The following is a 26,992-nucleotide window of genomic DNA, read 5'->3' on the forward strand; positions in this document are numbered from 1 at the left end:
ATGTTTTTAGAATGTGGGATGAAACCGGAGTATACGGGGAGAACATGCAAACTCCACACGGGAGGCTGCTGGACTTGAACACTGAACTTCTGCACAGTGGGGCGGCACACTAACCACACAGCTGCCGTGGCGCTACATGTGACATGTTCAGACTCTTTCGTCTATACCAGAGGAAAGCAAACACTGGTCTGCGGACCAGTACCGGCCCATGAGTCGTTTGGTACAGGGCGGAACATAAAGAAAAGAAATACAGATTTTATTTGTTGGAGTTGATTTTTTTGAGTGCGTTAACTGGCATGGCTGACGTTACTTGATTAGCAATGAATGCATCGGGAATCAAACCCAGATTACTCCGTAACTAACAACATTTATGTCTTTTGCTCAGCAATGGACGCAGTCAAAATTGGGCCCGAATCTATAGCAATGGTGGCTCCCAGTCTGATGGCACCCAGCGACAAACACATTAAGATTGGGGGTCTCGTGACAAAAGACTTTAGGTTTTATCTCATCATCACCAGTGTTGGGCACGTTACTTAAGAAAATTTGAGTTATAGTTACTTACTTCTTTATTCAAGAAATAACGGAGTAAGTAACTGAATTACTCTAAAGTAACTAGTTACCAGGGAAAGTCACTTTTACTTTAAAAAGAAGTTTTATGTCGAAAAATTTGAAATTTTCTGTGCAGAATTTGAGTCACAAACAGCTTTTCAGGTTGTTTTTGTTGCTTTAATCCAGGGGTTTCCAACGTGGCGCCCCCGGACAAAAGGGTGCCCCCTAAGGACAGTTGAGGTGCCTGCAGACCTTTTCTAGAAAATAGCTCAGCAGTCACTGTCATTGTGATTTTTCTAGTAAAACCATTTTTTTAGTTTACTGGGTCTATTATAGCCTACTTCTAATAAGTAACTTGGTAATAACATAGTTACAACATAGAATTGTATGATAAGTTCTTTTAGAAATGTAGATCCAACTCAATGCCCTTTGTGCTAATTAGTAACTAAAAGTAGCTCTCAGCTTGAAAACGGTTGAAGACCCCTGCTTTAATCCATACATGACCAATTATTAAGTAACATTATTCACAGAATGACTTGAAAAGGGGGAAATGAAGATAGTATACAAAAAAAAAAAAAAAATAAAAATACAATAGCAAAAGGATAAAAAGGAATACAAATTACAAAAAAATTAAAAAAAAATAATTATAAACACGTTATAAACACATTAACGCTGAAAAACTAAAAAAATGCTCAACAAATTTATTGTCTACATGCATATTGACCAAACACATGAAAGACAAGGAGTTTCGGAGTTGAACCAGCTGTTGATTGGCTCCTTTTGATCACTCCCAAGAGTTGGTTCAAAGAGACATTTCGTTCACGAATGACTAAAGTTGGAGGCTGTCAAATATAGGGCTCACATTTTCCACGACCTCATTTGCCTTTTCTCTTGCTAAATTAGTAAATACTATTTTACTATCTAAATGGTGGTCTCTATTTTGAATGGTGACGTGATCTGAAAGGACGCGACGTAAACAACTCTGAAAAGAGAGTAAAACCGCTTTATTCAACGTAACGCACGGCTTTTGATTTTCAATTACCGTAATGGCGTAACGGTATGAGTTAGATTACCCCATGACTGAAAAAGAATACCGTTAGGTAACAGCGTTATTTATAACAGTGTTATTCCCAACACTGATCATCACACTATTTTTACTCACGGTGGCACGTTGAACAACTTTGAGTTGACTGAACTCTTTCCCATATTGAAATGAAATGAAATGAAATGATCTGCATTTATATAGCGCTTTTCAAGTCAATGACTTCCCAAAGCGCTTTACATTGTGCTTCACATTTCCCAATAGCGGCCATGATCTGTGCAGCCATGTAAGGCGCTAACCTGCTTATTGGGGGTATTGAGGGTTCAGTGTCTTACCCAAGGACACTTCGGCATGTAACACGGACAAGCCGGGATTCGAACTGGGATCCCTTAATCCTAAAACGATCGCTCTACCTCCTGAGCTACTGCCGCCCCCGTTGAACCATTAGTTTGTAATGGAGCATTATGGGAAAGCGTTCAGCCAAAATCAATACAACGTGGTAAATATATCAAGGGACTAGTGTTTGGACTGTGTATTTTATCAGATTACTATTATTATTTTGGTTATAATCACGAATGCTATAATGAGGCAGGACCGCGAGTACATAGTCAAGACACTAAACCGGTCCGCGGCACAGAAGAGGTTTCTGACCCCTGGTCTAGACCTAATGAGGTTTTTAATTTAATACATTTATTTTGAGCTTTTTAATTTTGCCTTTTTTTGTTTGTAAAAGGGCAGGAGCTTGGACATATTTCCAGGAAGTCTCTGTGTGTTGTTCATCAGCGGTATTTGGAGTATCTGATGTTTTTTCAGGAAGGGTGCAAGAATTGTTGTATTCTGGTTGGGCTTTTTGTTCTTAGACAACGACTTTGATGATGGTTTCCGGAATTTCTTCTTCGGTGGTCCGAAAAACCGTGTTGCTCTCACCACCTTCAGCTTGACTGGAGCTTCAGATATTCCTGCCATGTTCTGAGCTTGGCAGCGATACTCACCTGCATCCTGGAATGCCAAGTCATCCAGGCTGATTATAGACCAGCGAACACCAACTCGAGGAGATCCCTGCAAGGCTGGAACAGTAATTCACTGTCAGCAATCTATGATCAAGGCTGAACCTCCATCCACATTGTTGCATCTATGATCAGTTGATTCTGTTTTTAATATTGGACAAAAGCAAAGGAGATTTCAAAGGTTGCTAGTTCCTTATTTTGACTATGATTGTCCACTGCTTTTTATGGTTTTGACTACTACATCATTGTCAATATCGGCCAATCATGATGCTGTTTTTTGAGATCCACATCCCTTAGGGCTGATTTGGCTTTTGTAACCTTGTAGATTTAATAAAAAGAAGGGGCTTTAGGATGGACGGAATTTTCTTATCCGAGGGGTCTTCTCCCGGTCCTCCTTGCCAGTTCAAAATCCATTTATGTTTTCTCTCCTCATTTTGAGTGTCTACTAAAGCTTAAACTTAACATTTGGTCCTTCGAGCTACAAATCAATGTTTTTTTATTTGAAGCAAGGGTCTCCAACTCAATTGACTTAGGGCCCGCCGGAGCTAGGGTGTGGTTGAGGTTTGGTCAATTTGTTTTTTCCACAAAAAAAACCTCTGATTAAATATATTCTACTGTTCTCAAACATCTGTTTTTTTTTAATTTGTTACACATAATTGGATCTAAAAACGAAAAATTTTCAGAATTTATATGAAAATAAAACAATCAGTCACAAATGAATCCTTATTTTGCATGGGCTGCACTTACATGAAAAGGACAGTGTGTTATATTTGACCATTACTGTTAGGATTGTATAATTATATTTATCCTACAGTTGACATTTAATATGTTATATGTGTTGTCAGCCATTTCTAAGAGTTCTCAGCCTGTAAGCTGCTCTTCAAGGCCATGAGTTGTTTTTGATGTACAGCCTGTCTTTTGTCTCACATACCAATGGATACACCCTGACCTGTTCATGCCGTAACTCAAGTTGTTTTTCTCCAAGAACCTGAATATTAGAAGGGAGGTTTCGGAGACGTCTTCAGCGCAGAGCAGAGCAAGAGAGCAGAGTGAGCGAGCAAGGAGGAGATTCTAACAGCTTAGTCTCCGCGGCTCTCATAATGATGATTAATAAAGTAACTAATTCTAAATAACCGATTCTCTATGTCTTCTTTTATTTCAGAGCGTTTTATTAAAAATGTTGGGGACTTGAACCCAACATTTAAATGTCGCTGTATTTTACAGTGCAACCAAAAACGAGTGCTGAAAATTACAAGGAAGAATACAACTACAGAAACGCTTTTACTTTGTATTTTTTTCCCGGCCCTCTACGAAGAAAGAAATGAAAAAGGGGTAAAGCAAGGGAAAAAAAGAACAAAAAGGAGTTCTTTCACCAGTAGGAGGCACTATGTAATACATAATGTCCCTTTGAGTGTCTGGAATTTAAATTCTTCGTTGAGCTTTTTAGCGCTAAAATTTGGGTGCACTACATCACCAATGTCCAAAGTCCGGCCTGGGGGCAAGTTATGACCCGTGAACAAACTTTTACTGGGCCCCCGCAATGTTGACCACTGTATAAAATACATTTGTACAAAAATAAAATCACCATTTCATCAGAAGATGGCAGTAGCCTTTAAGCCACCTTGCCCTTGGCTTTCTGTGAGAACTTTAGCCCACCCAATTTCCTACAGGGAAACTGTAAATAAAAAAGGAAAGTTGACTGTGAAGGCCGCCAATTCCAGGACAAGTGGAAATTTTGTCACCGAAATGTGAAACAACTGCATCTGCTTCAATTGCCAAGAGACTGTGGCTGTGCTCAAAGAATATAATAACAAGCGGAACAGCCAAATAAAACATCCTGACTACAAAAGGCTGACTGGAAACAATTGTGTGAAAAGGTGAAGCAACAGGAATCTGTTTTAATAGCAGGGCAGCGCATTTTCACCAGACCCTACGAGTAAAATGAAAATGCTACAAATGTAAGCTACGCTGATCGCGAATCACTGCAAACATTTCACAGAGGAGGAACTTATTCACGACTGTTCAAAGAATGCCATGCTGAATAGTCGGCCATCACACATTTTATGCTTACTAAATCTGGTCTCCTTTCTCAAAAGTTTGGGGTCTAATTTGAATACCCAGTGTATATTGTTCTCAGCTTAGGGATGCTGCTGGAAAAGTGAATTTCCCTTCGGGGATGAATAAAGTATCTATCTATCTATCTATCTATCTATCTATCTATCTATATCTTCGTTTGGTTTGTATCTAGAATTTAATTTGCCAACCAATGTGTCAATCATCATTTGAATCGGTTACTGCTGGCTAAATATATTGAGAGCTAAAGTAGGCAAAATTTATTTTATCAATATAGGCCCTTATAGGCTAACGCGGGCTGTGGACCATGAAAAAAGCCTGCAATTGGCAGAGAGTGGTGTGAATCAAAAGGTCAGAGACTAACAGCCATATTGAAAATAATTTTGCGGGTCTACGGCGAAATGAACGAATTACAACAAGGAACATCCAATGATGCAGAAATGCTTTTAGGCGGATTTTTTTTAATATCTGTCGGCATTATTGTGTGTTTTGGGGAAACATTTTTCCACGGTTGGATTCACGGGATGGTCCTGGATTTAACAACTTCATATTTGCAGACAATCATAAACTGATTTGCAGGGGACGTAATTTGTGATCCATCCCAGCTTTATAGTTTTCGGGTATTTTGATGTTTCTCTGACGAGTATATTTTGAAATGGTCACTAAAGCTTGAAGAGTAGGATTTCCAGTGATAGGTACATGAAGTATTTTAATAACTGGTGACATTGTAAAATCATGTCTTTGTTTATCAATGGAACATTAAGGGGTTAAGGAATTTGGGGGTGCTTGAGCACCACCAAAAACGGGCTGGGTACGCCCATGTAATAATTAGATATTATAGGAAATGGAAAGGAAATCATCTTACAACTTTCCAAATTCTTGGGGAGTTCTTCATTGTCACTCATGTCACTGATTTGTTGTCGACAGCAATCTGAGAGAAAGAGCAGAAAGACAAAGTTACATTAATGAGACCAGGCACCTTCGGCAGATGTGAGCAACCAGGTCCTCGAAGGCTGTATGTTCTGCATTTCTTTGGAGGTTTCTCTTCTTCAATTCAGGTGATTCCATACAGAACCGGCCCAAGCCTTCATGGGGCCCTAAACAAAACTAGTTTTGGGGCCCCTATTGCTTGTTAATTTGCATACCTACTTGAACTCCTACTATGTTCTACTCCGGGGGTGGGCAACTATTTGGAGTCGGAGGCCGCATGTGACATGTTATACTTCTTTTTTAATAGATTAGTTTCATCAAATTGGTTTTGAAATGACCACAATTAGAGCAAAATAGTAAATTAGGTCCCTGTTTTAAGCACTTAAATTTTTATTTAGTTTTGAAGTATAACTGAAGGTTTTTTTTTTAGTTTTTTTTTTTTTAAGTATTTCTGAAGTCGGATTTTTGGGGAAGTTCCGTGGTTTTTTGTAGTTTTATTTTTGTACTTTTTTTGTAATATTTCTAAAGTAATTTTATGTAGTATTTCCATAGAAGTTTTTTTAGTATTCCTGTAGTTCTTTTGTTGTATTTCGAAAGTAGAGGTTATGTTGTATATCTGTAGGATCTTTGTAGTATTTTGGGATTATTACAGTATATTTATGATTATAGTATTTTTGTTGTATTCCTGTAGTATTATTTTTTTTAGTATTTTTGTACTATCTCTTGTATTTTGTAGTTTTTCCATATAAGTTTGTTGTATATCTGTAGTGTTTATGTAGTATTTTTGTAGTACAGTGTTACCGTAGTTTTATTTTTGTAGTATTTTTGTGATATTTCCATAGGAATTTTTTTGTAGTATTGCTATAGGTGTAATTTTCAGTATTTCTGTTGTAAACCTCTTATAGTAGTAATTTGGTAGTAATATTTCTCTAGTAGTTTTTTATATTATTGTAATATGTATTTATATATTTTAGTATTTCAGTAAAAGTATAAATGATGTATTTATAAAGCAGAGGTTTTCATAAATATACTGTAATAATCCCAAAATACTACAAAGATACTACATATATACAACAACAACCTTTACTTAGCAGTATTTTAGTAGTCAAGTTAAGTCATTTTTATTTGTATAGCCCTAAATCACGAAGAGTCTCAAAGGGCTTCACAGATTATTACACTATATTACACAGACTATCCATCCATCCATCCATCCATCCATCCATTGTCTTCCGCTTATCCGAGGTCGGGTCGCGGGGGCAGCAGCGTTAAAAGGGAAGCCCAGACGTCCCTATCCCCAGCCACCTCCTCCAGCTCATCCGACGGGACCCCGAGGCAATCCCAAGCCAGCCGAGAGACATAGTCTCTCCAACGTGTCCTGGGCCGCCCCCGGGGCCTCCTGCCGGTGGGACATGCCCGGAACACCTCCCGAGGGAGGCGTCCAGGAGGCATCCTTATTAGATGCCCGAGCCATCTCAACTGGCTCCTCTCAACGCGGAGGAGCAGTGGCTCTACACCGAGTCCCACCCGGATGACTGAGCTTCTCACCTTATCTCTAAGGGAGAACCCAGCAACCCTGCGGAGGAAACTCATTTCGGCCACTTTTATCCGGGATCGAGTTCTTTCGGTCATGACCCAAAGTTCATGACCATAGGTGAGGGTAGGAACGTAGATCGACCGGTAGATCGAGAGCTTTGCCTTTCGGCTCAGCTCCCTCTTCACCACGACAGACCGGTACAGGGTCCGAATGACGGCAGATGCTGCACCGACCCGTCTGTCGATCTCCCGTTCCATCCTACCCTCACTCGTGAACAAGACCCCAAGATACTTGAACTCCTCCACTTGGGGCAAGACCTCCTCCCCGACCCGGAGGGAGCATACCACCCTTTTCCGACTGAGAACCATGGCCTCGGACTTGGAGGTGCTGATCCCCATCCCGGCCGCTTCACACTCGGCTGCGAATCGCTCCAGCGAGAGCTGAAGATCACGGCCTGAGGAAGCCAACAGCACCACGTCATCTGCAAAAAGCAGTGACGCAATGCTGAGGCCCCCAAACCGGACTCCATCCCCGCCAAGGCTGCGCCTAGAAATTCTGTCCATAAAAGTTATGAACAGAATCAACCGATTCTGTTCCGATTCTGTACACAGACTATTTTTCAGAATATTATTACCGGTATACATTCCCCTGCTCTGGAGCCGACAAGAAGTGTAGGTTATTCATATGCTATAGAGTAGAAGTTAGTTTTAAGCTTAGATTTAAACATTTCCACTCAGGTTGCAGATCGGATCTCAGGGGGAAGAGCATTCCACAGCACCGGTGCCCGGTAGTATTTTTGTAGAATTTCCATAGTAGGATTTTTGTAATATTTCTTTAGTATTTTTGTAATATAACTGTCTTTTTGTAACATTTTTGGAATAAATATTTCTGTAGTATTTTGTAATATGGTATTACTCTAGTAGTATTTTTTAGTAATTCTATACTATTTTTTAATTTCAGAATGAAAGCATATATGAAATCCCTGTTTTTATTTAGTTTTGTAGTGTGTAGTATTTTTGTTGTATTTCTGTAGGAATATTTCTGAGTGGACACACAAAGTAACAATGGGGACAAAGTTGGCACCAAAAAAGTTAACCACTCTTGGGGGCCTCCTAGTGGTTGCAGGGCCCTAAGCAGCCGCTTAGCTCGCTCATGCCTAAGGCAGGCTCTAATTCCAATCACGAGGATTGTTAAAAGTAATTCCAACATGCTAAATGAGAAACAATTCTTGTCTTTTGCATAAAATCGTTCTGTATTGTATGGGTTTATTCCAGTTATTTTCCAAGATAATCTATTTTGAAGACAGCATGTCTTGTCTATGTCCTCCTGAGCTGTGACGTCATCGGAGGAACACCAGCACTGTAGCAATCCAGTCGCCATATTGTTTAACGTTTAATTAGTCAAAGAGGTTACGAGTATTTTAAGCCATGTTTCTATAGTTTTGTAGAGAATGCCTAGGTTTTGTGTCACAGGCGGATGTAGTAGAGGTACAAAAAAGGGCTAGCAGCCAAAAAAGGGCTAACTAGCAAAAACAACAGAGACCCGGCAACAGGGGGCTAACCGGGAAAGATCAACGAAAGGTAGCCGCAGCCTAGCCGTTAAAATGCAAGGCTGGCCAACCGAAAGAACATGCAGTGAGCAGCCAGGATAACAGGCAGAGGTGGGAAGAATAGCCAAAAATTGTACTCTGGTAAAAGTAATCTTACTCCAGAATAATATGACTCAAGTAGAAGCTGAAGTAGGTCATGACGTTGTTTTCAATACAGGCCCTCACAGGTTGTCACAGGCTAAGGACTATGCAATTGGCTGGGAGTGGTGTCAATGAAAAAGTCCAAGGTTGACGACCATATTGGAAATCATCCCATGGGTATGTTTATTTTCAAAGGGGAATTATGGAGCGAAACAGACTAATTAAAACAAGGATCATCACCCCATGCAGGAATGCTTTTAGGTGGATTTTTCTTTTAATCTGTCGGCATTATTGTGTGTTTTGGAGTAAATATTTTATACTGTTGGATTCACTGGACGCTCGTGAATGTAACCAGACCATGTTTGTGAAGAATTGTTTCTTAAGTGGAATATCATAACACCTCGGGTTTATTGTTTTTGGGTATCTTGTTTCAAACTTGTAGTGATGTTTCTGTGATGAGTAGATTTTGAAATGGTCATCATACCTTGAATCCCAAAAGTTTTGGCTTTCAAATGATATGATGTATTTCGGTGACTTGCTGATGTCGTACAGACATGACATGGCCGTTGGAACGTTAAGGGGTTGACAAACTCCTGCCAGCTTGCTAACAAGCTGATCATTTGTATAACCCAGTTGGGAACTGTGGTTTTGGATTTGTGTACTATCTATCCAGTTTCCACGATCTTTGATCTAGATACCATGATCTTTGATTTTTGTAATCCGGAGATGGAATAAGAGCTTGCTCTGTCCACTCCACGCATCGGCCCGGTATTGCAGTACCTCCGGGAACGGTGCATTCGCAATGATCGCAGCAAGGCTTTAGGGCTAGGACCTTAGCTTGGCCTTTTGGCTGAGAGTAAGTGTCCCGGCTCCTAGGCTTTGTAGCGTATTATGAACTGACCGATAACAGATAATGGATAATGAATAACGAAGATAGAACAATAACCCTTAAAAACCCCAAACCCCAAACCCAGTTGGGAAAGAGAAACGGATCTATTGACACTAACAAAGATGTTATATAATTAAATTGTGAATATGCTTGATTGCTATTAAGATTTTCGAGAAGGGTTGTTCAAACCTCACATTGTGTTTGCTGTTAAACGTCATATTGAAATATAATATTGTGAATGTGCTTAATTGCTGTTGAGATTGTCATGATTGTTTTCTGTTATTAGCGTCAATAAATTTGTTCAAACCAAAAAAACCTCCAAAAACATGCAGAAGATGCAGCCCTCGAGTACCAGGTTGCCCATCTGTGCTGTAAACTCTTTAAACCTTACCAGCATAGTTTGAGGTTTTGACCCATGTCAAAGTTGGCGTAGGGTATCCGGTGGCATCACAGCGCAGAATAACAGTACTGCCTAGCAGAGAGATGACTCTTGTGGCTGCTGGCTGGACTGAGGGTCTCACACAGCGGGGCAGCTGTGTTTTGGTCAGCACTATCCCAGACTGACCAGGAGACCTGATGCATGTAAGATGCTGGTCCATTAGAATCACCGGGCTCCCCAGGGTCATTGACAAGGACACCACCAAGGAGATCTGGCAGTCACACAACCATGGGTTGTCATGGAGACCTGGGTATCCAGTACAATTGATTATTGATATATTTTTCACAAAGATTTCACTGTACTTATGTATGTACGGTAGGTAAGTGTGATGAATCGTTGATGGTACCATTCATTTTGACCAAGTATCATACAGGTCACTTGGATTTTTTTTCTTATTTTGGCCATGAAATAGTCAGAAATCATGTTATGAGTGATTACTTTTGCCGCTTTTTTTTTTCCAGAAATACCCATATTTTCAATATCTGGTAATATCTACCAAAACTATGCGTTAAGACAATGTAATAACAGTTTAAAATTAAAAACAAAACAAAAACGGACTTGGATTTTTAGCATTCTAATGAAGTAGAGACTGGAGATGAACATGAGCACATTGTAAGACAACATAAACTGGAAATATGAACTGTTACACATTTATACATAACATATTTTAAAGTTTTGCTCTCTCAGTTGTCCATATATTGTGAACTATTTTTCACCGAAACCAGACACTTTATGGGCATATGTGGTAGATGATGAAGCAATTCCTGGAGATAGAGACCCACATCAGTACTGCATTTCATTTCCCCGTTGACAATCAAAACTAATAAAGCAATAGTCGATGGAGTCTAATGTTTTTTACATTGGTTACAGAAACTAAAATGCTTTACAATATGAATTACTTATTATGCTATGTCAGTGTAATTTTTTGCCTGCGATTGGTCCGTTGCCACATGGAATGCCTGTGAGATAACATTGTGGGATGTTGGTGCAATCTTGTGGGGGTTTTGGAGAACTACTTTGATTGGATTGGATTTTTTTTTATAATGGTCGCAGGTTACGGTAATAGCTTTTGTCAAACATGAATGCTGGCGCGCCCATGGTTATTGTGGGGGTTAAGCAAAGAGAAGAAATATATGAAACTGAGCAGGGCAAGTTCGTTTAAATAGCAAAATGTTTTAGACCCACTTTTGACCAAGGCCTTCCGCATCATTACTGAAAGTACAACTACAGGGTTCGTACACCTTATTTGTGGCCAAATTCAAGCACTTTTATAGAACTTTCAAGGCCAATGTTTCAATTTTCCAGTATATTTTTGTTGACCTTTATGACTAAAATAAAGTCGCTATCTTGCTGCTAGAACAAACATTGTGCTGTTTTGAGCTGTTCCTAGTTATGATCCATGATGTTTATGTGTCAATAGGCTGGTATAAAATGACATGAATTCTGCCATTCTGCTTCAACAATGAACACGTAACTATGCTACAACACACTTGTTTACAAACACGGGAAGGGCTCTAAAGGTGCTGGGTAGTATTCAAGTTCAGTATGAAGGACAAAAGAAAGAAAAGAAAGTACATTATGCATAAAAAGCAGAAAAACGATCAAATTTTGATTTATTTTAATTATATTGATTGCTCCAAAGCAGAGTGCAATCTTGGTAATTTTGCAATCTTATTGCTGTTCTAAATTGGCAAAAAAAATTGTAGTTAGTTAATCTTTTTGTATTTTATAATTTGTTTATACCACTGAAGAATTAATATCTTTTATTGTTTTTTTTTGTTTTTGTTTTTTTTTGCATTTTCAGGGATTTTGTGTGTGTGTTTTTTTACTTCACTTCTGTTCAGTGTGTGTAAAAGCTAAAATTGTTTTGCATTTTACTTTTTTTTTTTGTAGATCTGAGATTATTCTAATTTGTATGTCATGTGTTTTCAGGGATCCCATGCACAACATATGGAATAACAACTAATTACTAAATAATTTGGTGCATTGTTTAATATTATTTATAATACGACCAATAATATCAGGGAAGAAAAAAAAAATCTGAGAAGCCGTTTGGGAGCCAAAAGAGCCAGCTATTCTCAGCGAGCCGAGCCAAAACAGACGGTTTTCTAATCAGAGCGGCCTCTTTGGTTCAACCAGTAGGAGGCGGTGATGCTTCACATGACAACGCCATAATGACTGAGAGCGTGCTTGTCTGTCATTTTTCTGCTCTATAGAGTCAGACTTGCCAAGATAAGTGGAAATGGCAACAATTTTAGTTTTTTTAAGCACTTCATTCAAAAGTCAAGCATTTTCCTGACCTTGAAAACACAACATTAAAATTTAAGCATTTTCAAGTATTTCAAGCACTCTTACGAACCCTATAAACTACTGTTAGTCCCGTACTACAGAGCACACCTTATTAAAAGATGCAAACTTAAGAGACAAATTCGTTTTTGTCTTTGTAGCAGCCACACAGGAATTAAAGCCGCAGGCTCAAAGGGAATCCCAAATTCTAAAACATACAAAATGTTTTTGCATAATATCTATCTATATATGGCATGGGTATATTTCAATATTTTCAGAGATACTGCATTTGGAGGACAGTCTGTCTCGTCTTTGACTTCCTGAGCTCTGACGTCATGTGAAGAACACCAGCACCCTAGCAAGCCAGTCACCAGATTGGTTTACATGTTAATTAGTCGAAAAGTTTTTGAGTGTTTTCAACCAACTTTTGGTAGTTTATGTTGAGAATGCCTAGGCCTTGTGTCGCAAATAAGTGAAGCAACAAATGGTGAGGAGCCACAATGGGGCCAACTGGCACAGATAACACACACAGAGTATACATAGGCTAAACAAGCCTGGACACAGCAGGCTAGCTGGCTGCTATAGAGGATTAACTGGGAACGTTTGGCGAGAAAAAAAAACGTGAGGCTGGCTGACCGAAAACATGCAGTAAGCAGCCAGGATAACCACGAGCTATGGCAGCAACAAACACGGGACAAGCCGGAAGAAAACACAATGAGCACGGCAGGCTGGCCAGGTAGCCGAATGCTAACGGGGTTAACATAGACCAAACAAAACTGGAAGACTTCAGGGCCCCGCATGCTATTAATTGCAAGACAAGCGTCAAAAAACACGGGAGGAAAAGTCACAATCCCCTACCTAAAATGAGGCAAAATCAAAAAAGGAACGGCAGGTACTCTTTCCCTTTGATGATAAACTTAGACAAAACTGTCAGAAGTCCCCCAGTGACACGATAAGCAAAGTTCTGATTACCCCAAGCTGAAATGTCCGCTATCCATTCGCTGATTACTACAATCGGCGTCTGTTTTTCAACGGGATGTGCAATTTTATTTCGCTTCTCCTAGTCATCCAGTGACATCGCGGCTCTAGGGGATATGAGGTCAAACCGTCTATTTTGAAAATTAACTTTTCAAAATCCCTGGCGTGTGGAATACTTTGGAACCTATTTGCATGATTGTTGGGAGGAATTGCAAAAAAGTGTCTTTTATAATCCCTTTAAACAGCCCTAGAAATGAACTAATTCACATCATTTTTTTACATTTTAAGCTGGCACACACCTGGCGCCAACCGCTTTGGGAATACAACGGTTCAGTGCCCCCGCACACCTTACGTTTGAGCTTCGTTGCTTTCAGTTCTACTCCGAGTAATGTACGTCACGTGTTTTGGGGTTATTGGTCTGTTCAAGATGGTCGATTACAAAGACGAGCGCGTATTTACTATTGCGCCAAAAGAAAAACCAAATGTTCAGGGGTGTCACTCACTTTATGGTTGGCAAAAACACTTTTACTACACCATGCCCAGTTTTTACTAATGTATTTCTTATAGAGTACACATACAAACACACACACGCAGTTTTGGTCCCCACAGTGAAAGAGGTACTTGTAACGTGACTGTACAAATAGATCGCCATTCCCACAACGTGATGAATACCAGAACACACATACAAATACACAGGCACACACGCACACTTACATAAAGAAGAAGGAGAAGCATGGAGTATGTAATATCGTGGTGACTTCTCATCGTAATACAGCAGAGCCTATACAGACTCCTTCATCATGCCGCAAGTGACACCAGCCGAATGAAAGATTAACGAGGAGCGAGAACGGTGCTAGGTATTTTGGACTGACCCATTTCAAAGAAGTGGAGTATATCCGACACTGTGTTGGTCCCATTTTTGTTTTGTTATACATTTTTTTTAAAAATGGGATCTACCGTTTTTCATCATATTTGAATGAGGTGTTTAGTAACTTCAAAATATTGTACTGGCTGACTCTATCATTTGGCTGAAATAATGATTTCAGCTCCTTTTGTGGCGCGTGCAAGTATGTGTAATTCTTAGATCGGTCACAGTAATTTTTCCTTTTTCATCCTTTTTGGGGTATGGGTTGGCACTTGGACTCTATTTTGAAACAAATAAGGCGAGTGATTTACTACACCAGAAAGCGTGGTAAACCTTTTCGCTTCATTAAGAGGTAAGTTTAACCGTTTAGGGGCTTTTATGAAGGTGCGACGCTACTTTGCGAATTTCAACTTTTCACGGGTACTTCTGGTCCCCATTAACCGCAAAATGAGGGATCTTTGTAGATACATTTCTAAATTCGTACCCATGATTCTCCTCTTGACTGATTTACCCCGTTGGCCTTGAAGAGGGAACCAAAAGTCCAACAGTTGGGCTGATAACACAGTCAACCTGGAAGAGGAGAATAGTAAAGAAAAAACATGGCTTGCACCAGTTAGTGTAGTGTAGCAAGTGGTCACACCTGTTACTGGATAGATCAAGATAGGTGATGTTGGAGAGAAAAAGTGCAGCGTGAGATGGAAACGTGGATAGTCTGTTGTTGTGAAGACTCAGAGTCTGAAGGCGAGGCATATCTCGAAGCCCTTCCCACGGGAAGGCAGTCAGTAGATTTCCATCCAGACGCAACTCTCTCAGGACTCTCAGGTTTACACAACTGCTGGGATGAATGCTTGTAATGGAGTTGTAGGGAAGCCACAAGAAAAGCAGCTCTGACAGGTTGAAGAAGGCCGCTCTGGGCACCTTTGTAATTAGGGTCTTTTCAAGACGAAGTTTGACTGTGTCAGCGGGGATGTTGGTCGGAACATCTGATATTCTAGCGTCACTGCATTTCACCAACCTGATGATAGAGCACAAACATGATGTGAGTAACATGGGCATTCACTTTTATTTATGGAGTGCTTTTTACAGACTGTTAGGAAATAAACTATTAAAATGTATCATTAACCAAATTGTTCGAATTAGTTATTTGACTCCATTAACCAAACACAACCTTCATTCACCTAACAATGCATGCTCGTTTCTTTTTGTGAAAAGATGGACAAGAGACCGGTATTTCCACACGGGGGCAGATTTAATTTCTTAAATAATAAACTAAGTGAATTGCATCAAATTAGCCGAATTAGCAGAATTATTGTCGCTCGAGTCTTCGTCGAGCCTTTTCTCTCGTTTCTCCCTCGATCTTCTCCTATCTTCTGCCTTTCTCCCGGCCCATGCCTTTTTCCGCAAGCCGGCGCCCCGGCTCCTCCCATGGGCGGGCCAGAGACTCCCCACGTGGGCTCCACCTCGTCTCCTCGATGTCTGGACCCCGAGCGTTTATCAAATCAGTGCCTGGCGTCCTGTGTCTGGCCTTCTCCGTCAGAGTCCTGTTTTCAACAAAACTAAACAAAACATTCGCATTCGGAACGGCGTGACCTGTCATTGAACTTAAGCCTTCTCTCTAAAAATCTTCATTGCATTCAAAAAATGTAATTTGTATTTGATTGTACAAAATCCCTTATAGTCAAATGTATAAAATCCTTCAAGACGCAGCGTCACAAAGTACTTTCATGATTCACAGATCTCTTAACCGCCTGGGTCATTGGGGCACCACTGAAGATGCGACTCTAAAAAGCTCTCTCTACTGCTTATGATTATTGGCCTAAATTTGGGTTGTGGCACCAGTCCATTCCTTAATATTGTCAGCCTGTCTTCCTCTCCTTCTGCCCCCTTGAACTGTGTCTTGGAGAATGATTTTGGCCACTCCTGACGATCTTGTGACGTGACCATGCCACTGCATTTTTTATCCGTGCAGTTGACAACAGTTCTTCGTAGGGTCCAATGTGCCCTCTGATGGTGTTTTGAACCGTTTTGTTTGTCACATGGTCTAAGTAGCTGATGCCTAGAAGTTTCCTGTAGCATCGCATCTCCATGGCCTGCATTTTCCTTTAAATGGATTTAAAAACTTAAAAGGCATAAAATGACAATTACAAAAATAGCACGAGCACACAATTATTTTTGCCAAAAAATAACAGAATAAAGTCAAATCAGTCATGTCAAATATAAGGGTGGATTTGTAAGAATTAAGCTATACATTATTTCAATGGCAGCACGACGGTTGGGTGGTTAGCGCGCAGCCCCACAGTGGAGAGGTTTAAGGTTCAATTTCAGCCGCCACAACCTCCCTGTGCGGAGTTTGCATGTTTTTCCTATGCCTGCGTGGGTTTTATCTGAGCCCTCCGGTTTCCTCCCGCATTCCAAAAACGTGCATGCCAGGTTAATTGGCCGATCCAAATCGTCCCTGGGTGTAAATGAGTCTTTGTGCCCTGCAACTGGCTGGCAACCAGTTGAGGGTGGCCCCTGCCCATTGCCTGAAGATGGCTGGAATGGGCTCCAGCTCACCTGCAACCTGAGTGAAGATAAGTGGCGCAGAAAATGGATGGATGACATCAAAAAAATCGGTTTATCCTTATCCTCCGTAGGGTCGCCGGGGTGCTGGAGCCCATCCCAGCTATCTTCGGGCAGTGAGCAGGGGACAGCCTGAACTGGTTGCCAGCCAGTCGCAGGGCACACAGAGACAGACAACTCACTCGCTCACACAGCTGTGGACAATTTGAACCAGCTTATTAATCAATTATTTTGGCGGCATGGCGGAAAAGTGGTTAGCGCGTTTGCAGCACAGTTTTGCCGTCATGAGTTCAAATCCACATACCAGCCTTCCTGTGCAGAGTTTGCATGTTCTCCGCGTGCCTGTTTGGGTGTCCCCCGCATTCCAAAAACATGCATTGCAGGTTAATTGGTGACTCCAACTTGTCCATAGGTATAAGAGAGTGTGTGAATGGTTGTCTGTGTCTTTTTTTCTGGCTGGAATTCAGTTAAGGGTGACCCCTGCCCACTCCTCATAGATGGCTGGGATGGGCTCCAGCACCCTCACAAACCTAGGCGGCGCAGAAAATGGATTGATGGATGGAGATAATTATTTTCACCTCTTGTGCTGCTTTAAGATTTAAAGGGACATTATGAAAAATTAAAATTAGTGTAGGACTACAATACACAACACGCAAAGGTCCCCGGTTCGAGACCAGGTGGAAACACACGTTGGCCTGGAGAGGGACACACCGCAGGAAATGGTGACGCTACGACCGTAGTAGTTAAAGGGAGACACCCACCCACCATATGTCAATTTACAATTTTGGAAGACATATCAGAACATTTTTCGTTGACCCACCTAGACTCATGTTTTCAGCAATACAGTAAAGTATAAGTTACAAAAGAATCAAAGAAAGAAAATTCTCACTCAACCTGAGGTCTGCTGTTCCCAGAGTTCCATTGGTGCAGGTACATAAAGATGGGCATGATCTGGTCACCAAGGATTTAGATAGCAGGATATGAAGAAAAAACAGCAAAAGCATCCTTCATCGAATCAATTTTGTCTTTCCATTGGCCCTTTGCATCTCCATACTCTTCCCCTGCCCACTCTGAGTTGGTGAACTGCAGTTCTGAGTGAAACTGAATCTGCAGATTAACTGGGATTAGACTCCTTACAATTAGCGTGTAATACCACAGTGCTTAGTAAGAATAACTGCAAACCACAACACCAAGGGTTGGTGCCAGGCCATGAAAAACTAAGGTGTAACAATCACGCTATGTATACTGTTAAGGAAAGGCTTTTTTTCCCCACAGGGTGTTTGTTGGTTCCGGGAAGGTGGCATTTCAAAATAAAGGCTGAAAACAGATGAGCGGTTACTTCAAAGGTTTTGTTTACAGAATATATTCATCCATAAATGGACTAACAAACGCTGGCTGTAGCAATTGTTCTGTGCGAAGGCGTTTTTACAATAATTCATTTAGAACAAGGGTGTCAAACTCCTTTAAGCTTGGGGGCCACATTGTAGAAAAAAAACACTCTCACAAAGACCAGACTAATAGTAAAGTGAGAGAGAGAGTGAGAGAGTGAGAGAGTGAGAGAGTGAGAGAGAGAGAGAGAGAGAGAGAGAGAAAGAAAGTGAAAAAGTAAGAAAGAAAAAAGATAGCAAGAAAGTGAAAAAGTAAGAAAGAGAATGAGACTAAGAAAGTGAGAAAGAGAGAAAAAAGAAATAATGAGAAAAGGAGAAAGAAATATAGATATAGGTCAAGAAAGAAAGAGAGGGAGAGAGAGATAAAGAAAACAAGAGACAAAGAAAAGAGAGACAAAGAAAAAGAGAAAGAGGAGAAAAACAGAGGGAGAGAAAGAGAGAAGAAATAGAGAGACAGATGGGGAAAGAGCAAGGAAGTGATAAAGAGAGAGTAAGAAAGTGAGAGAGAAAAAATACATACGGTAAAGTGTGAGATACAGAGAAAAGAGAAAGAAAGGGAGAAAGAGCTCAAGAAAGAAAGGTGAATGAAAAGGTGAATGTTTGAAGCGAGCGCATTCAAATTTCTGGGGGTCCATATCTCTGTGGACTTATCCTGGACAACCAACATGACAGCCTTTGTCAAAAAGGTAGCGCCTACACTTCCTGAGTGTGTTCACAAAAAAGAAAAACTGAGCACAACCTGCTGGTGACCTTCTACCGCTCCCCCATGGAGCCTGCTGACCTAAGCTGTGTCGGTGTGGCACTCAAGCTGCACAGTGGCAGACAGGAAGAGGCTACAAAGGGTGACTAACACTACACAAAATATAAATGGCAACCCACTGCCTTCTAGAGCAAAATGCATCATAAAGGACATTACTCTCTTCCATCTGTTCAACCTGCTACCCATATTATAGGTGAATCAGATCCACTAGAGCCAGAACAAATAGACCAAGAGACAGCTTCTTCCCTAAAGCTGTCACAATACTTAACTCAAATCTGCACTGTAAATAACCAAAAATCTGGAAATGACCAATATTTATCCTTGATCGCTGCTTTCTCAGTTGCTGCATGCTTTTATACTGTGTTATACTGAGTCATCAACACAGCCTAGAAAATGCTCAAAATAATCACTCGACATGTACGAAAAACCCTTTTTTTGCATTGTGATTGTTGTGATAGTTGGAGGTACAGCGCCATCTATCTACTACTCGACCATTTTTAGCAAAAGCATTACTTTGGGGCTGCTAAATGGTTAAATGGTGATAGGAATTTCGGCTCTTTGGGGAGAAGTGGCTTTTTCGGCTCGGCTCCTAAAAAGAGCTCGGCTCTTTGGTCTTCCAAACGGCTCTTAAAATTGTTTTTTGTTCATTTAATGCATACATTGCCGATCATTACGTTATAAAATGACTTTAAAAGTAAAAAAAAAAAATCAAAAAAGAAAAAAGATAAGAGACAAAAAAATGAAAAAACTAAAACAAAAGAGAATTGTAAAATGAAAAATGGCGATAGAACAGCAATGACGAAGTAAAAAGCTAGGAGAAAAAGAGGAAAAACAAAGGAAAAAAGAAAAAGTGAAAAGAAATAAGTAAAAAGATATGAAAAAAAGAATCAAAAGAATTTGTATTTTTCTTTTTTTGTCCTTTTTTCTTTTTTATTTCATTTTTCTTTTATTTTTTTCTCATCTTATTTATCCTCATTTCAAAAGTAAAGAGGTGCGTTTCGGTCACGAGTTTGTATTGAAAAAAAAAAAGTATATTGACAAATCAGAAGTGGGAATAAAGGAGAACCGGCTCTTGAATGAGGAGAGCTGAAGGTCAGCTCATAAAGTGTTTACGTTTACCAACGACGCTTCTAACGGACAGGACAACATTCTCCCCCAGGTCCTATGTCGAAAGTAGGGATGGGATTTTTTTTTTTTTTTTTTTTTTTTTTTTTTTAAAGAATGGACTCTTTCGGCTCGGCTCACTGAAAAGAGCCGGCTCTTTGTGCTCCCAACCGGTTCTTTCAATTTTGTTTTGTTTTTAGTGATATACTATCAATTATAATGAAGCATTATGAACAAAATTATCCAATTTCAAAAAAGTATGATATAACATGTTGTAATAGCCCTTGTTTCAATATACAGTGAACGTTTAACTAATTTAAACTTTTAAATTGTCTATACGAAGCAGACAACACCGAGTTGGGGCCACTCAGTCACGAACGCCTTTGAGAGAAAAGAGGGAGAGAGAGCGAGAAAGTGAGACAGAAAAGAGAGAGATGGTAAACAGAGAAAGAGAGAAAGATAGAAAAGACAAGAGAGAATAGAGGAAGTGAGAAGAAGCGGCAGAGAGAAAGAGAAAGCAAGAAGGAGAGAGAAAGAGTAATAGAGAGATAGGATGAGAAAGAGAGTCAGACACAGAGAAAGAGAGGGAAAAAGGCGAGAAAAGGAAGGAGGAAGAGATGGAATGAGATAGAGAAGGGGGCAACAAGGGAGAAACAAAAGAATAACAAGAGAGATAAAGAGATAGAAGGAGATTAAGAGACAAAAATTAACAAAGACAGAGGAAATTAGAAATAGAGTGAGACAAAGAGACAGAGAAAAAAAGAAGGAAAGAAAACTAGTGAAAATAAGAGAGAACGATACAAAGAGAAATATAGAGAAGGAATGAGGGAGAATAAGAGAAAGAGAGGAATTGATAAAATGAAAAAAGAGAGAAAAGCAAGTAAGAGTGAGTGAGAGACAAAGAGAGAGTTAGAGAGCGAGGAAGGGAACGAGAGAGGGAGGGAACAAGAGAGAGAGGGGGGGGGGTAGAGAGGGAGGAATGGAACAAGAGAGGGAGAGAGACCGTGTTTTCAAAATGGAACTGGCACTTGCCATTCACTTCAAAGAGCGGTCTATCAGAGCCGTTTCGTTCGCGAACGAGCCACCATTAGTCGGAAGCGAAGTAAACACTCGGTAGTTGACGGCGTGAAGCCATGGCGGACACACGTTCGCCTTAAATTATGTTCTATCGCCACGCCGAATGTTTCACTTGGCTTCCGAATTGGAGCCATGTCCACTCCGACGCCACAGCCGTCTGACAATCGTTTCCGCCATCGGTGTGACTCGACGTCGTTGGAAAACCAAAGCATGAAGCCTTCCTTTCCTCAACCTGTCAATGGCGAGGGGCGGATTGCAGCAGAGAAGCACTTCGACCGGGTAAACCTCGGCAAAAACAAGCCTCCTCGCGTGTTTAACGAATTTCCTTCTCTTTCATTTACGACACGACAAAGACACAAAACGTATTTCAAAAGCTTGTTTATCATAGCTAAACTTACCAGCTTCGTTGAGCGCGTCATGCTTTCTTTGTATTGTTGAACTTGAGACGAGAAGACTTCTCACCAGCGTTGGACTAGTTACTTTAAAAATAAGTTGTTGTTACTCACTACTTCTTCCAAAAAGTAACAGTTACTAACTGAATTGGGTGGGTGGCTAAATTTTTTAACCACTAGGGTGGTAGGGGCACCAATTCCTGTGGTGTGTCTTGGGCGAGTACAGGCTGGCGGCGCCCATCCCTTTCCGGGTCACTAGGTCTCACCACTGCACTACGGTAACTGAATTCATACCTGTCAACCTCCAGGGCTCCATGCCCTTACAAACTGTTGTATTTCCCTTACAAACTACAAAATAATCTTACACCATTTTTTTTTCCAAACGTGTTTACTTATGTAGTTTAACATGTTATATTGTACATGTGTTTCGTTATATCATTCTCGGTGTTCATTTTACCTCTGAAAAGTGATGGGTCCCGGGGACTCGCATGCTCTAAAATCTATGGGTCCCAACAGAGTTCTATGGGTCCCCAAAATTTAGTGTTATCGAGGTTGAAATTTTAATTATCACACTTAATTGGTAATACAAAGCAGTTATCACTTCAGATTTTTCAGTTCACAAAAATATTGTACATTATACAAAATAATATTGCTGAAATATTAGTCTATATATTCATGCAGTTTTAATCACTTCAGATTTTTCAGTTCATATATTCTTAGTGGTTTGCTGTCCCGCCACAGTTGTAATGCCTTCTCAAGGTCCAATTGACTCGACAACCACCAAAACAATGACGTCATCTCGAAGCTGAGATTGGCGCAAGACTAAAACAACAATGGAGGATCTGCCTGACGAAAAGTTTGGAGTGCGGTAAATCTTTGTTAAAAAAAAAAAAAGTAATTGGGTAACAATGACAATTTGGTGTCAAAAAAGTTGCGTCCCGGGGACGCACGTTAATTTGACACAATGCCTCCCCAGCAAAAATGCGTCTAGGACGCAGGGACGCGGGCAAACGAAAACACTCCATTCTGTGCATATTCTTGATAATAAAATTAAAAATAAGAAAAAATTTAAAAAAATCAGCAACAATTGTTATCAGTGTAGCTAAAATACCCTTTAATAACACTTTAAATTTAAATTTGTAAATAAAGATATTTTTTAGAGGAAAAAAATAGTAGGCATTTCTATTTTGTAAACCAAACCACAATATCAACCATTGATGCTTGTATTTTAAATTTGAATGAATGGGTGAATGCTTTATTTCAAACATTAAAATAAAAACAGAACAAAAACAATAACTCAACAACAAAATAATGTTTTATTGTTTTAATAAGCTTATTATATAGAATACGATTGCTATTGTCGGAATTGCAGCAGAATGCGAGTTCACGCGAGGGGGAGAGGATTTTGCAGGGGAGTCGAAATTAGGCACTACAGCGGCAGAAGTATGCTCACAGTAGCATCAAGCGCTCGCTTCGTTTGCAATGAAAAACACGATACCGAGATAGAGGCTGCCGCGGCAAACTCGTTTGAATTGATTGATTTGCCGTTTTGTGATAGTCTGTGTATACCGGATGGTACCCTTCATTGACAAGTTTTTCCGTACAGATTTTCTTGTACGTCGTACACGTCTTAAAATGCATAATAAACGTACTTTGTACGGCTAAAACGTACAGGTTGACAGGTATGTGAATTACTCTATAGTCAAAGTAACTAGTTACCAGGGAAAGTAACTATTTGTGTTACTTCAAAAATATGTGATTGTATGTCACAGAATTGGAAATGTTCTGAGCAGTATTTGGATCTATTAAATAGAGACAGGTAGTTGAGTAATGTTGGGGAATAATTGAGTTGAAAAATGAGCCAAATTTGGACTTATTTTAGTGATATTGATTGCTCATTCAATCTTAGAGGATTTGCGTTCATTTGCTTTATGATTTACTTATTTTAATTTATATTTTATTGTGTGTCTTTCAGAAAATCTGTGTCTAAAGTGTTTGAACTACAATAGTCAATACAGACGCTGCCTTACTTACGAACGAGATCTTTCATGAGTTGAATTTGTTTGTATGTTGCTTCAGTGCTAAATTTGGTATGTTTAAGGTTTATATTAGTTTGTTTAAGGCTTGTATAAGTAACCTGTATTGTTTTATACTAAAAAATAAACATTTCATAAAATAATATGCTCTATAAAGTTGAGTTTAACTTACTTTTGGAAGATGCGCTTCATTGGGTCCTCCTCTGTGGTAAAAAGTGGCCGAAAAAAAGTGTTCCAACCATTTTCTCAACCACATCAAGCTTTCTTATTCCACTTTTGTTTCAAAAGAAACGTCTCGCCTCTTCTTTACACTTTACACCAACCATATTGAATGGATGCACGAGATGTTAAACAGTAAAAATGTCAAAGTTCTTGGTGCAATGGAGATACAGTATAGTAACTTTCATTCGGTTCAGTGTGTAAAAAGCTAAAATTGATTTGTATTTTACAAAAAATATTTTAGATATGTGAATGATTAAAATTATGTGATGTGTTTTTCAGTGATCGGCTGCAAAATATATGAAATTTCCAATTGTTAAATAATTTGGTGTGTTATGTTTTTTTATTAATAATAATAATAATTAATAATAATAATATTATTATTCCTAATATATCACCAAAAAGAAAGAAAACAATCTGAGGAGCTGCTTGGGAACTAAGCCGAAAGAGACGCTTATCGAAAAATAGCCAGAATTTCTATGTCAAGTCTGATGAACCTGTCCGCTTGGATGCGACAGTAGGGGGCAGTAATGCTTACTTTAAACGTGTTCTGTGTGTAAAAAGCTAATATTTTGTATTTTACAAAAAAAGTACGTCTGTAAATATACTAATATGTATTTAATGTGTTTTTCAATGATGATTTCAATAATTTGGTGCATAACGTTTTAATAATATTAACAATATGTCACAAAAAAAGAAAATAAAAATCTGAGGAGCTGTTTGGGAGCCGAAAAAAAGCTGAGTCTACTCTGTGCTGAGCTGAAAGAGCTACGTCTCGAAAAATGACCCATATTCCTATGTCTGATAAACCTGTCCTCTTGGATGCAAAAGTAGGGGCCAGTAACGCTGTACATGACAACTCGATAATGAGGATGGAGCCACCAACGCTGTCATTTTTATGCACTTTGTTTTTTTCTTTATTTAAAAGCCTGGTCTTTGGAGTCCGAGTGCCAGGAAACACGGCAATGGCAATCATTTCAAGTATTTTCAAGCACTTCACCCAAGATTCTAACTCTTTCCTGTTCTTGAAAAGAACATTGAAGTTCAAGCATTTTCAAAGATTTCAAGCACCCATACAAACCTTGTCTACAACATTGTAGCTATTTCAAAAATGTATGTTAAGATGGTAGCCTTTTAAGCCAATCTGTAACAAAAAGTAGCTTTCAGCTTTAAAAGGTCGGTGATCCCTGGGCTAGCATAACTCCAGCTTTAGACAATCCAGTTACTGTGTGTGTTATTCCTTCCAGGTTGAGGGAGGGAGACCCCCACCACTACTTCTGAGTAATCCCAACATGATGAGGAGCTTAATGGAGGACATCTCCACCACCAGAGAACTTCCTCTGGATGATTGTGTGCGTATGGGGACTCTCTTTGGAATGTTCAATAAGTGCCTGAGAGGGATGGGCTTCAGCCGAATGTCTTTTGTGGACAAGACAGTAGAGCCAGTGGTCATCGTGATCTTCTGGGTACTGCTGGGGTTCCTGGGCATTCAAGCACTGGGACTAGTCGGGACACTGTGCATCATCATCATTTACATCCAGGAGTAACGAGTCCCGACTCTTTCTGGACATTGTGTTTGCACGGCTTTGCACAATTGATGGAAGGATGTCATTGACAATGAATGCTGACTATTGACCCTTTCCACACACGTGCCCTAACTACGTGACTACACCATGACGGACGGCGGTAAACCTTAGTAAAGGGTAAACGGCAACTGCAAAACGGCTATAGTATTCAAAACCTTTGGCAATGAATAGTCAAACCAATATTGTGCAGCCACTAAGAGCACTATTTAGAAACACTGAGGATAGCATTAGCATGGCTAGCTACCAACCTGTACAGGCTTCCTCCTGACATATTAACAGATCCAAACAAGATTATGCAGTCTGCCTGGATTCAGTCCATCTGTATTACTATATTGTAAATGGAGTATACCCGCACACCGTTGCTGATCTAAAACCTTATAAAAGTTTGGATGCTTCCTGGTTCGTAGCTATTAGAGTTATCTCACTAATGCAAAGGTGAGACACTAATGTTAGCTGTGTATTCCAATTGTGTTTTATCCAGGGTGCCATCAAATTTTGAATTAACTGTAACCAAAAGCTGCTTAAATGCTTTCTCATTTTTATTTTAGCTACAATAGCTACATTAAGTGTATTTGGTGTGACTCGTTGGGCTCATTTATACTTCCTTGCAGAATCTCACCACCCTTCACGCTAACATGCACTCATTTTTTGGTTTAATCACACCAATATTCCATCAATATTCTTTAATAAACACATATCAACTGCAATCGTGACACTCGTTCTGTTGGAAAGGCAGAACTGAGAAGCATAGGAAAAAACGAGTGCACGTTCACCTTAAAAGGAGTGATATTCTTCTCGTACCTACTTGACATGAAATTGATTGGAAATGCATTAAATGTACCTTTTAAAATCTGCTCGCTGCAAATCCAAGAATAATTTGATGGCTTCCAGTCCCTCTGCTTGATTTGCAGATAAACATCGCCGTCTTCTGTCTTCATCAAAATGGATACAATAACATTCCAAATCACGCTTTGAAGCTTGCACAGCATTTAATCCATATTGTAGAATTTGTGGCCATTTTCTTCTGTATTGGTTATTGATATTCGTTTCAACTCAAATGCTCATTCAATTGCTGTCCGCTAGGGTGCTTCGTGCCGTCCGTCATGGCTCTCATTCTGCCAGTGAAGGCAATGTGACGTCACATGCAAAGTGTCAATTTGGAGTTTTACAGGTATCGGTGATTAAAAAAAAAGGGTATGTGGGATTTTTCTTAAATTATAAATTATAAAATTATAATATTCTGTTCTTGTCGGAACACACCTGTCCACATCAAATTTGTCCAAGTGATACTGTCATTTGGACTTTGCCTTATATTCTGGACAGAACTCTGTTTATTAACTTCTACTGCGACAATAAACTTCCATATGGACAAATTCAGGAAGTTTCCTGTGACCTTTTTTCAAACAATGGTGTATAAACACTATGTTAAAATATTTTTAGGGCAGAATAAGAAGCCAGAACTTTAAGAAATCTATTTATGGCAATATTCTGGATACTGATTGGGTTTCACACTTTAAAGAGGAGTCTTCAATAAAATCTACCGCAGTGGTCTCCAACCCTTTTGAAGCGTCAAGCTACTTTTTGTC

General features: G+C 39.7%; 2 protein-coding genes and 1 pseudogene across 3 annotated transcripts; 2 read left to right on the plus strand and 1 right to left on the minus strand.

The window, feature by feature from the left end:
• Positions 1 to 1,256: 1,256 nt before the first annotated feature.
• Positions 1,257 to 17,907, minus strand: lrit3b (leucine-rich repeat, immunoglobulin-like and transmembrane domains 3b). Its single transcript, XM_088354573.1, has 6 exons — positions 17,739 to 17,907; positions 14,923 to 15,297; positions 14,767 to 14,852; positions 10,106 to 10,399; positions 5,537 to 5,602; positions 1,257 to 2,658 (listed from the first exon to the last, which is right to left on the minus strand). Exons 1-6 carry the CDS (start codon positions 17,846 to 17,848, stop codon positions 2,282 to 2,284), a joined length of 1,308 nt encoding a protein of 435 aa, XP_088210699.1. The 5' UTR covers positions 17,849 to 17,907; the 3' UTR covers positions 1,257 to 2,281.
• Positions 9,495 to 9,627, plus strand: LOC148351467 (U2 spliceosomal RNA; annotated as a pseudogene).
• On the plus strand, positions 15,121 to 26,783 carry fam241a (family with sequence similarity 241 member A). Of its 2 annotated transcripts, none has more exons than XM_088354576.1 (2): positions 15,121 to 15,321; positions 25,068 to 26,783. In XM_088354576.1, exons 1-2 carry the CDS (start codon positions 15,250 to 15,252, stop codon positions 25,365 to 25,367), a joined length of 372 nt encoding a protein of 123 aa, XP_088210702.1. In that variant the 5' UTR covers positions 15,121 to 15,249; the 3' UTR covers positions 25,368 to 26,783. The 2 variants fall into 2 exon arrangements, with proteins under 2 accessions (XP_088210702.1, XP_088210701.1); XM_088354575.1 differs by lacking the exon at positions 15,121 to 15,321 and adding an exon at positions 21,094 to 21,452.
• Positions 26,784 to 26,992: the final 209 nt, after the last annotated feature.

This window comes from Urocampus carinirostris, chromosome 15, assembly GCF_059441175.1.
Source record: "Urocampus carinirostris isolate Australia breed hairy pipefish chromosome 15, RoL_Ucar_1.0, whole genome shotgun sequence".
Classification (NCBI taxonomy): Eukaryota; Metazoa; Chordata; class Actinopteri; order Syngnathiformes; family Syngnathidae; genus Urocampus; species Urocampus carinirostris.